The sequence below is a fragment of the Lynx rufus genome, unplaced genomic scaffold (genome assembly GCF_022079265.1).
Source record: "Lynx rufus isolate CCGP_SWC_20201006 ecotype Redwood Valley unplaced genomic scaffold, mLynRuf1.p SCAF_20, whole genome shotgun sequence".
Lineage (NCBI taxonomy): Eukaryota > Metazoa > Chordata > Mammalia > Carnivora > Felidae > Lynx > Lynx rufus.
In genome coordinates, this window is record NW_025814835.1 from 17,372,071 (window position 1) to 17,384,457 (window position 12,387).

Here is a 12,387-nt window from a genome sequence, read left to right on the forward strand (position 1 = left end):
CGAGATCGTGACCTGAGCCAAGGTCAGATGCTTAACTGACTGAGCCACCCAGCGCCCCGAAAGCAGAATTTAAAAACCATTAAGTGCATCAAGAAAAAAACGAACCCAGCCTTTTCCACCAGGCCTCAAAATTTCTGTAAGGCTGTATCTCTAATCCTCGGAGAGGATGCTCTCGGGACCAGGTTTCTGCAAACAAGCAGACGGGGCAGCACCAGGCATGAGGCACAGAAACGAGGCACACAACTCGGAGAATGAAACTTCACCGATTCCACAGTCTTGCCTGCGATCAGCGCCGCGGCTCAAGTCATGCTGAGCAGAGGGCATAAAGCCAAGTCAATAGGGAATGAGGAAGGGGGGGGTTGGAAATTAAATGGAGTGTTGCTGAACACTGCCTAAATTTTTGTTTTTTATAAAATAAATACTAATTCCAAACCTGCACAGTAATAGTAGGAAGAAAATAATTACCAGAGGACCCTGAGTAGCTTTCTCTTTATTTATTTTACCTTCTGCAACTTCATCCAGTAACACAGTAATTTTCTTGTCTTCTAATAATCTATCTTTTAAAAATTTCATGAAAATTCCATTTGCCAACCCAGAATGCTGGATTTCAAAAGCTTCTGCCCCTTGACACCTTAAAAAACAGCAAAAAGACAAATTGAAACAAAAAGAAAGGAAACACTTGCCACATGGGCTTGCATAAATACGGACGAGCTTCATTTGCTTCTCAGCCTCCTGCATGACATCTTAATTAAACAGTTAATCTTTAAGCAGGAACTAAATGCTCTGGTGCTTAGTGAAAAGAAGATGTCAGGATAGGAGGTGCTAAAGTCAATTATTTAAAACTTCGTATCGAGGATATCAAAGAGGAAAATTTATGCCTACATTTCTATGGATCTGTCTAGGCTTCTAATCTATAATCAAAAAGAAGTCATGAAAAATGAAGGCATCTTGAACATAAATATAAAATTTCCTTACGTGGCGTATCCAAACACAATGTTGGCGGTGACTTTTAGTGCATCCAAGATCGGGATGGTGTCATCATAGTCATTTCTACATAAAAGGGAGGAGGGAGAAGGACAGATACAAATGTGAAAAAAGTTAAACAGCATTTTGGAGAGCTTTAATAATATAATGGAAAATATAACACTGTTGTATTACATATGACTTAAAATTATAGATTCAAAATTCCTTTATCGAATCAGCCACATATTTACCCAAAATAATCCAGGGCTCCTATGCTGCTGAGAGGGCAGATGGCCACATCCTTTCTCTGCTTAGCTTTAAACAGGACCAACATCTGAACTCTGGCATTGGTTTTTTTTTTTTTTTTTTTAATTTTTTTTTTTTTTTCAACGTTTATTTATTTTTGGGACAGAGAGAGACAGCATGAACGGGGGAGGGTCAGAGAGAGAGGGAGACACAGAATCGGAAACAGGCTCCAGGCTCTGAGCCATCAGCCCAGAGCCTGACGCGGGGCTCGAACTCACGGACCGCGAGATCGTGACCTGGCTGAAGTCGGACGCTTAACCGACTGCACCATCCAGGCGCCCCTGGCATTGGTTTTTGATTGGTAAACGCTGAGCAAGCACAAACTCTATTTCTGAGAGGAATAATCACTGGTTCTATTCCTTAGTAACACAGTGGCCAACAACTGGGATCTGAAGCTTCAAACATGTGGTTCGGCTACACTTTCTGTATCTGCGAGACCAGGACTGACAGAAGCCCCCACCTGACCACGGGTGTTCTTTCTGTCAGTTCCTGGAGGAATAACTGAGAGACTATTCTGAAGAGCTGAACCTTCTGGAGTGTGAATAAATACCCATGCCCTTGGGGTGCCTGGGTGGCTCAGAGTTAAATGTCTGACTTCGGCTCAGGTCATGATTTCACGGTTTATGAGTTCGAGCCCCGAGCCGGGCGGGCTCTGGGCTGACAGCTCAGAGCCTGGAGCCTGCTTCAGATTCTGTGTCTCCCTCTCTCTCTGCCCCTCCCCCATTCACACTCTGTCTGTCTGTCTCTCTCTCAAAAAATAAACATTAAAAAAAGAGTTTTTAAAAAAATAACCATTAAGAAAAATTAAGAAAAAATACCCACGCCCTTTAGTTCTTCACTTTTGTTCTATAGCAAATAAGAAAAAAGTTAAAATCATTAAGTACACATGGAGAAAATATATTTTCCTCTAGTGTCCTTCTTGGTCAGTTTCAATCTGTAATTACAAATTCACAAGTTTGGGGCGCCTGGGTGGCTCAGCCGGTTAAGCTTCCAACGTCAGCTCAGGTCATGATCTTGTGGTTCCTGAGTTCAAGCCCCGCGTCGGGCTCTGTGCTGACAGCTCGGAGCCTGGAGCCTGCTTTGATTCTGTGTCTCCCTCTCTCTCTGCCCCTCCCCAGCTCATGCTCTGTCTCTCTCTCTCTATAAAAAATTAACGTTAAAAAAAAAAAATTCGCAAGCTTAGGTGGTTCTTAGAATTCCCAGGTTTGCCTTAGATTTACTTGTCAAGGCTGGTATTTACCTCAATCCAATGAGCTTCATTTAACACAGACAGCTTACCTTTTCCTACACATGTCCAACAAGAACACGTTGAGTCCGGTTTCCTTTTCTTGCATCAATTTCAGTATATTTTGTACACAGAGACAGTTTTCAGACCTATATGGATTTGGAGCATCAACAGGGACCATAAAGCTGTTCCCAAAGTTTTCGTAACCATGTCCTGCATAATATAATAATCCTGGAAAAGAGAATAAAGGGGTAAAAATTAACTCTAAATTGCACTCTGAATATGCATGCAGCACTCTTGTGGAAAAAACCCAGTCTTTTATTTTCTTCAAGTTAATGCAAGCTTATTTAAGAGATACCCAACTATAAACACAGTCAATGTTAACTAAGTTTGCACCGAAAATTATTTCGACAACAGTCTTCAAATACTGTATTTTAATTTTTTTTTTTTCAACGTTTATTTATTTTTTGGGACAGAGAGAGACAGAGCATGAACGGGGGAGGGGCAGAGAGAGAGGGAGACACAGAATCGGAAACAGGCTCCAGGCTCTGAGCCATCAGCCCAGAGCCTGACGCGGGGCTCGAACTCACGGACCGCGAGATCGTGACCTGGCTGAAGTCGGACGCCCAACCGACTGCGCCACCCAGGCGCCCCAAATACTGTATTTTAAACTGACATCAAGATGCTGTCCTGAAGTATGTTTTAGTTCATAAAAATGGTATATTTGTAACCAGTGGTATAATATGGAATGCAGATTTATCTTATGTTATATAAAAAAGAAAAAGGCTAAGGACTTCTTTGTTGACTCGTTTGTCTTCTCCATGAGACCAGGAGTTCCCCCAGGGCAGGGACAGTATTATCTCTATCTGTGGATTCCTGGCACACAGCAGGAGCTTAGTAAGTTTTTAATGGATGAACAAATAAACATATTTAGAAGACTAGTAACTACTAAATCCAGTATAGGAAATTCTATAGGCAAAAAAAGGAAAAACAAATCCCACAGGCATTTATATACATAATTAGTAAGGGCTATAAAAATAAAAACGTAGTCTATAAAAAAAATGATTATTTATTTATTTTGAAGGGGGGGGGTAGGGCAGAGAGGGAGGGAGGGAGAATCCCAAGCAGGCTCCACATGCTGTCAGCACAAAGCTCCACGTGACGCTTGATCTCATAAACCTCGAGATCGTGACCTGAGCTGAAATCAAGAGTTGGACACTCGACTGACTGAGCCACCCAGGTGCCCCTAAATGTAGCTTTTTCTAAGAAGGGAAGGAAAATCTGATTTCATGGATTACTACTTTTTTTTTTTTTTAAAGATCTAAGTTTATTTTAAGAGAGAGTAAGAGAGAGCAGAGGAGAGGCAGAGAGAGAGGGAGGGAGGGAATCCCAAGCAGGCTCTGAGCTGTCAGCGCAGAGCCCAACGTGGGGCTCAAGCCCATGAACTGTGAGATCATGACCTGCGCTGAAATCAAGAGTCAGATGCTTAACTGACTGAGCCACCCAGGAGCCCCATTACTACTTTTTCTTTTCGTTACGAGATATAAATATCATTAATTTTCCATCTAGAGTCTCTTGAATTCATAATCTAAAATTTACATTCATTTTAGTAGTCCATAGATGAGTCATTTCTTTACTGAGAAACGATACTATAAAAACTGCACCAAACGACTCTGAACATTTTCTTGAAAAGATGTTTGTTTTGGCTGTAAAAAACAAAAAATAAAAAACAAAAAAAACCCCAAATATCAGTATGGGCTTCCTTATAAAAATATTTGATAGAAATATTTGTGAAGATACATCCCCCTAGGCACGCAATCTCTAAGGCCCACTGATTTTGCTCTGTCAGCGTCCTGGATATGACGACTTCTTTCTATGGCTTTCTGACATTAATAGTAAAAAGGCGCCAAGCTGGGGAACAACCGAGAAGCTGCTCCCTGCACCTACAGCTCCAATTCCGAGCAAAGAATGTAGCTTCGAACAACTTGCTCCATTTGGTCCTCCAGGGCAGAACCCAGGTCTATTTTTCTTGAACTCTGACTAAAGTGAAAAAAACGGTTCTTTCATATGTAACATTTCAGGTAAAAAAAAAAATGACAAAATGGGGGGCACCTGTGTGGCTCAGAGAGTTAAGCGTCCAACTTCGCCTCGGGTCATGATCTTGTGATTCACTGAGTTCGAGCCCCGCATCCACAGAGCCTGCTTTGAATTCTCAATCTCTCTCTCTCTCTCTCTCTCTCTCTCTCGAAAATAAACATTTAAACTAATGACAAAATGGGCACATTCATGTATTCAGTGTGGGTTTATTCTATCTCATCTGTGTCCTGAATGAAAGAAATGAAAAAGAAAAGGAAGACAAGGTTCCTGCCCCAAGGATCTTGCAACTCATTCAGACCTGCTCATCTTGTTAAAGAACACAGAAAGTCAGCATACAATGAAATATCATAAATTATGTGATTAAGGAAACCTTGTATGATCTGAGTAAGGTGCACGGAGGAATCGGTGTGAAGGGAAGCAACCACAGGTGGTCTTGGGAGACTGGGTACAACTCGGAAAACCAGAGAAAGAGCAAGGGACGTTACGGAACGGAAACAAACCAGGCGTGGGCCTGGAATGGTAGCCAAGGGAAAGGAGACCAGCCTGGCAAGGAATTAAATTATCCCCGGAAAGAAGAGGGGCACTGACATGAGCATCTTGAAAATCGTGACACAGGGAGTGGATGTAATTCACTAAGCAATGAAGACTGAGTGAGTGAAAAGCCAGCCCGAAGAATGAGAGAAAATACTTGCAAATAGTAGATCTATAAGGACAACTTGTATCTAGAATACATAAAGAACTCTTCAATTCGACCATAAAAAGACAAATAGCCAAGTAAAAAATGGGCAAAGGATCTGAACAAACATTTCTCCAAAGAGGATAGCAAACAAATAAACACACGAAACGCAAAACAGAACAATGAGATCCCACATCACGCTTACTAGGACAGCTACAATAAACACACAGGCGTGAACACGTGTTGGCAAGGATGGAGAGAAACTGGAAGCCTCATTTACTTCTGGTGGGAACATGTAGTCAGGAAAGAGTTTAAGCAGTTCCTCAAAAAGTTAAACGCAGAATTCCCATGTGATTAAGCAATTGCAGTCCAAGGTGTATACAGCCAAGAGAACTGAAAACCTATGTCCACACAAGAATGTGCACACGAGTGTTCACAGCGGTGTGATTCAGAATATCACCCAGAGGCAACAACCCACGTGTCCACCGGCTGATGGATGGAAATGTGGTACATCCATACCATGATTATCCAGCCATAAAAGTAATGCAATGACACGGACGAACCTTGAAAACATTATGCTGAGAGAAAAAAGCCGAATCTTTGTAGAAAGATTCCATTCTACATAATGGCTCCAAAAGGTGAATCCATAAAGATAGAAAGAAAAGCTGCTGTTACCAGGGGTTTGGGACAAAGAGGAACGACGAGTGACGGCTAACAGACGTGGAGATTCTTTCTGGGGTGATGAAAATGTTCTGGAATTAGGTGACTGATGCAAAACTGTGAATATGCTAAAGCCACCGAACTGTACGTTTCAAAACAGTAGAATTTATATACTTCTTTATCAAGTATAGGCACCCCTCACTTTTTTTTTTTTTAACATTTATTTATTTTTGAGACAGAGAGAGAGAGAGAGCATGAACAGGGGGCGGTCAGAGAAAGAGGGAGACACAGAATCCGAAACAGGCTCCAGGCTCTGAGCTGTCAGCACAGAGCCCGACGCGGGGCTCGAACTCACAAACCGCGAGATCGTGACCTGAGCCGAAGTCGGACGCTCAACCGACTGAGCCACCCAGGCGCCCCACCCCCCCCTTTTTTAAAGTTTGTGCCACGCCACTCTGCCTTTAAGAGAGACCCACATTATAGTGTCTGGTTTTGCTAACCAAAGGAATCTAAAGAGGACTTTTTTTTAATGATTATTTATTTTTGAGAGAGACAGAGGAAGGGAGAGAGGGAAGGAGAGAATGAGCGGGGGAGGGGCAGAGAGAGAGGGAGACAGAATCCAAAGCAGGCTCCCGGCCCTGAGCTGTCAGCACAGAGCCAGATGCAGGTCTCGAACCCACGGACCATGAGATCATGACCTGAGCCAAAGTCGGACGCTTAACTGAGCCACCCAGGAGCCCTGAGACGTTTTGCTTTTATGAAAAAAAGGCAAAAAGCAGAAATGGCATTTAGCGTTTGTTTGCAGCGAGTCATTTGGAGGCAGAACACAGCCAAGCAGAGAGAGAGGCACCTCCGGCTCCTTCCCCAGGATCCACACTCAGCATCCCGGCAGCAAACCGCCAGACCTCTGAGCTGTGTCTGTGAGCATCTGGGTTGTATCTCAAATGTATCTTGTGCATCCGTCAGCAAGATGTGTCCGGAGGTACCAGAAAAGGCTGTCTGGGCCTGGGAACGCTCACACAGCGGGAAACCTGTGTCCAAAACGGGACTCTCTTCCCCATCAGTCTGTTCACCGCTTCCCAAAGCAAGGTATGCTCATTTGTAACCTTCATGACTCTGCCTCAGTTACTCTCCCTCCTTCCCATCTACCCACATCATGGCAATTCCTCAAGGGTTATCTCACGCTCAGGACCCTCAGCAGGTCATCACCTGGTTTCCAGCTTTCTGACACTTTGGTCTCTCCCTGCTGGGAAGCCATGTGGCAGCACTCTCTGACACATGATCACACGCTGGCTTTTAGGGACACCTTACAGTTCTATGCATATTTAATTTCTTTGGTAAAAATGCTCATAAGAGACATTAATCTTATACGTTTGTATAGCTTTCTCACGGTTCTGAAAATACGTTCATATACATGAACTGATTTTAATCTACGTAACAATGTTTAAATGATTTATATCCATATTTTATAGGTGAGAAAATGAAAGAGGTAAGTGATTTGCTTACAATCATACAGCTGATAGGTGTTCCAACTCCAAAAAAAGCATTTTTAATTTTTCCTCATTATATTAAGGGACTTAGAGTTTTGAGAGTATAAATCATGTTCTTTATTTTCTGTATCTCCTTCGACACCTAGCATATTCCTTTATCTGTGCTATGGATATATTAAGGAATTCAGTAAATACTTTTGAATGCATTAATTAACAATGCAAACCAATCAGGAGAGAGCTGGATCCAGAGAACTTTCTATAAAGGGTCTGATTTTCAGTAGAAACGGTACCATTTCTACAACTGATGTTACTTAAGACAGCCAACCAGGCAGCTTGAGTAATGTCCCCACTGTTATCATTTGACACATCTGCCTCTAGCGAGACGTAACTTGGGAGAAGCAGCAAGTTCAAGGGAAGGTTTAAGCTCCGTCAACCAGGGAGACCTAAGCATGGCCCGTTACTTCAATGCCATACGTCCCACTCGGCAATCATTGAAATTAAGGCACTTACAGGAACAAAAAACCTTTCTCCGCCCCAACATGACTTACGGAAAGTGGAAGCATTTTGTATCAAAGTCTACATCCAAATAGTATGGCAGGAGATTAAACATTTTTATGTACAACAAACTAGGCCAAATCATTGTATTTTAAGAATTCCATCTCTATTACTGCCAATTAATTTAATCAATTATCGCATTACTTACTCAAAGGGTAGAGGTACAAAATAGGCATCTTTATAAAATGACAAAAGTATTTTTTTTTAAGTTTATTTACTTATTTAAGTAATCTCTACACTCAACATGCGGCTTGAACTCACGACCCTGTGACCAAGAGTCGCCAGCCGAGGCGCCCCAAATGACAGGAAATTTAATGTGGTTAGAAATATAATCCTGTCCATTAGACCTTTAGGGAATCCTGTTTCTTGGGAACATGATTTCCAAGGACATAGTTTATTACAGATATTTATTCTGGCCTAGAGAGAAGAGAACTGCCGAAACGGCAGACGGTCCCGCCGGAGTTGAGCTGCAGTGCACCTAGCTGCAGTGCAGAGCACCTAGAATGCTCTGACGAGGACAGTCACTGCCACCACCACTGTCACCGTCAGCCTACATAGCTCTTCCTGTGTGCCAGACACAGTCTGAATAAAGTGCTTTAGTTGTATAGTTATCACCTCCTATAATCCTCGTATTTCTCGTAACCAGGCGGTTATATTATCACCCACCTTTTACAGATGGAAATACTGACACACTGAGAGGTTTAATGGTTCATGTAAATCCACATGACTAATAAGTGACGGAACCAGAGTGTGGAGGCTGGCCAGGCCAACCACTGTGCTATACTCCACGGTCTCTTTATAAGCTGCTGCTGGCTTTCTAGTTAACTTTACTCTCAGAAAATATAAAATGTCAGTGAGCTGGTTTTCCATGGCTTCGCTACACTATCATTTAAAAAACTCCTTTTTTTTTTCTTCCAAATGAAACCTTAGGCTGAACCTTAATATATAAAAACATATGAAAGCTGGGGTTCTCTAATTGAGGCCTCGAGTGGAATGCTATCTGGTTCAAACCTCGCATCTAAAGATGCAGACAAACTGGAATTCAGGAAATTATACCGGTAATACTTTTACTGTGCCAGGCACGGGGATAATTATTTTACCTTTATTTATTCTGCAATCACTTCGTTAAGTTAGTCTATCCATTTCATAAATCCTTTTTTGCTTATAAAAGTTAAATAGCTTAGTTACGGTTCCACACTAGTCAGCAGAAAAGCCGCAGCGCTGAGCACGAGCGAGCTGACTTAAAGCCCCCGCCTCACCACGCAGCTCTGAACTGAACGACTCCTCCAGGGTAAACGAGACTTGGCCATATTCTGACCAGACTCCAATATCCTTCTCCACCAAAGCACAGCTGAACCGCAGCAGGTGGAGAATGCAGGAAGGCACAGTGGGGGGGGGGGGGGGATTTCAGTTATTCTCTCTCACAGCCATCTACGTGTGACAACTAGAAATCTTTACCTTCACCTGTCTTCGAGGACATGTAGTAGAGATCAGTTATTTCTGTTCTCAGAGGGTGTTTTTTAGGTTTATATATGTTTCCAAAGTGAGTTACCTACTTTGTTTTGGGGCAACTTTTGCTTCTTTTACAAACCCATGGGCAACATGATATAAAAGGGCATAAGCCTGGATGCGTATGCTTTCCGTATCTGAAGTCGTTCATGCTGAAATACTCCCACGGCTCTGCCTTGGCCTCCCCCACCCACAGGCCGTCAACTGGAGGTGAAGGCACAGTGCAGGAGGAAGGCCCTGTGACGCGAAGCCTCTGCCACACTTACATCTGCATCAGATGTGCCTGATGCCTGGGGTACGCACAACGCTTCAAAACAGAAAACTTTAACATTTATTTATTTATTTAGAGAGCCAAGAGCAAGCGAGCAGGGGAGGGGCAGAGAGGAGAGAGGGAATTCCAAGCAGGCTCTGTGCTGTCAGTGCAGAGACTGATGTGGGGCATGAACTCACGAACCGTGAGACCATGACCTGAGCTGAAATCGAGAGTGGGCCACTCAACCGATGGAGCCGCCCACACGCCCCGATGGTGTTTTTGTATCGGGGCAAAGCCTCAGCACAAGCTGAGCTCTTCTTGCCACAACTTTTTAATATTTCTGGTTTTCTACTTTACAGGCGCAATTAAAAGTTTTGGTTTAAGCTAGACAAAGGACTTAAAGCTAACGTGACAATTTCAGTAAGAAATGAGAATGAGGGATGCCTGGGTGGCTCAGTCGGTTGAGCGTCCGACTTCAGCTCAGGTCACGATCTCACGGTTCGTGAGTTTGAGCCCCGCGTTGGGCTCTGTGCTGACAGCTCGGAGCCTGGAGCCTGCTTCGGATTCTGTGTCTCCCTCTCTCTCTGCCCCTCCCCCAGTTGCACTCTGTCTCTCTCTCAAAAATAAATGAACACTAAAAACAAAATTAAAAAATCCTTTGAGCCTCATCGTATCAGTCTCATTACAAATAAAAGGCTGAATTTTAGAAATTAATCTATTTAGAAATTACTGAAGTAAAATAATTTGAAAGATATAAAAGCTTTCAAACGGATACTTTTAATTTATCACCAGCATGCCTAATAACAGGCCTGGAAATGCCACTTCCCTGGCAATCAAATGTGATCGCACTGCATCACAGTCTCACCCCCTGTGAAATACAGCCCAAATGAGCCCGCCGGCTGGCCTGCCTTTTGTGGCTATCCTCATTTAAAAAAGTAAGTTACCAAAGAGATTACTTACTCCTGACAACATACTCTGTCTCTTTAAAAAATCTTTACCATATATGTGGTGTTCTTAACATATTTCAATGAGGGAATGAATAAAATGATTAAAAATTTACTGTTAGAATTTTTGTGGAGGTCCACCTTTAACTATGTTTGTACAGAGCTTTAGTTTACAAACTGTTTTCATATGTTTCATTCACTAACAAATCCTTGCTAAATTCCAGTTCCCATTAAAGGATTAGAAAATGCCATGAAATAGTTAGAAAAAGGAAACAGACATAAAGAACGTACATTCGGTTACCTTTCGTACTACACACACACACACACACACACACACACACACACACACAGCAATACTGTACATATATGAGTATACAATTTGCCATTTGGTCATTAACCCTTACTGTACTTCAGCTCTTATCAATAAAAACCAAAATCACCAAAGACAGGAAAGAACTATTCTAATAAGAACAAAAATGTTTTCACAAGAGACATTAAAGTAAAGACACTAAGTTAATTAGTTATTCACATGGAGCTACAGAACGAAGATCAAATCCATCGTCTTTACAAGAACAAAACTCTTCCTTCACTTCAACAACATGTTCACTTCAACAATGATCAAATCGGACCATTTTCTGATTTTTACCGCTTAACCTAACTTGTGCAACGAAGAGTGGCTAATTATAAAAACAGGACTGTAAGTATCTTACCATAAACTCCTTTGTCTAAAAGGAGTAAAAATTCATCCACGGCATTTCGCATCTCATACTCAGTGAGATCCAACAGCGAAACAACTTTGAAATCTAGTTGTCTTAACAAGTTGGTCAACTCGTACACATCCACCAAAGGAGCTTTGAGCTTGGGGTGTTCCCAGTAATTCATATTTCCTATCAAAAGAGCAACCTTGTCCTTTGCTGTTAAAAAAAAGAGAGAGAGAGGGGATTTAAAGGGAGGATATAAAGATTAAGATTAAAGTAAGACCTATGGAAATGGTAGAATTATAACAAATTGTATGCTTTACGAATTAAGATCTCGTTCTAATTTAATTTCATTTTAGAGGTACTACTTTATGTGGAAAACTCCAGTGAGGAGCACAGGCTGATAGACAACAGAGAGTAGACTTATTAGTGCTCACTCGGGCCAAGGCTATTGATGAACTGCATAGGAAGCCACATACTTGTACTGAGTTACAACAAAAATAAAGAGTATAATATTCAACTAGCTTTTAGAGCAAATTTAAACAAGCAATGTTAGTAACTGGGTTCCCATCAAATTAGGTTCTGTTTTGCTGACAGCGGAAAAGGCTTAAAAAAAAAAGCAAAAATAAATACCAAAAAGAGGAACAGGACAAATTCTCATCAGAGCAAGCAAGGGGAAAACCAAAGAGGAGAGAAAGGCAGGGACTTAACAAGAACTGTATCTGAATTTTCTCAGCTGATGTATTGTTTCCTTTTGGTTTCTTAAAAAGGTCATTTGGGTGACCTTAGGGATATGTGAAAACTTTTTGTATGAATATCTTAACAGTTTCTTTTCTGACCTCAGTGCAGAGACTCTGCTCAAAGGTGTACTCTTAGACAAAGAATTTTCCTATTTTCAAGGGGCAAAATGATCCACACCGATGCCTTAAAAAGTACCACCTAGCTTTGTCACGTGTGTTGCTTGTCCAAAAACGGCTGTAGAAGGCTGGTCTTCAAAACTATACGTTTGCT

General features: G+C 42.0%; 1 protein-coding gene across 3 annotated transcripts in view; it reads right to left on the reverse strand.

Annotated features, from left to right (window-relative positions):
- MALT1 (MALT1 paracaspase) overlaps nt 1-12,387 on the reverse strand; it is a 62,810-nt gene that overhangs the window by 10,360 nt on the left and 40,063 nt on the right. For all 3 annotated transcript variants that reach the window (XR_006963304.1, XM_047086371.1, XM_047086370.1), the window contains 4 exons: nt 11,389-11,592; nt 2,548-2,725; nt 976-1,050; nt 504-631 (listed from right to left, as the gene is read on the reverse strand). Coding sequence is in view for 2 of the 3 variants with exons in the window: in XM_047086371.1 (XP_046942327.1) it covers nt 504-631; nt 976-1,050; nt 2,548-2,725; nt 11,389-11,592 (585 nt within the window). In the remaining variant the exon portion in view is untranslated. The remainder of the gene's footprint in view (nt 1-503; nt 632-975; nt 1,051-2,547; nt 2,726-11,388; nt 11,593-12,387) is intronic.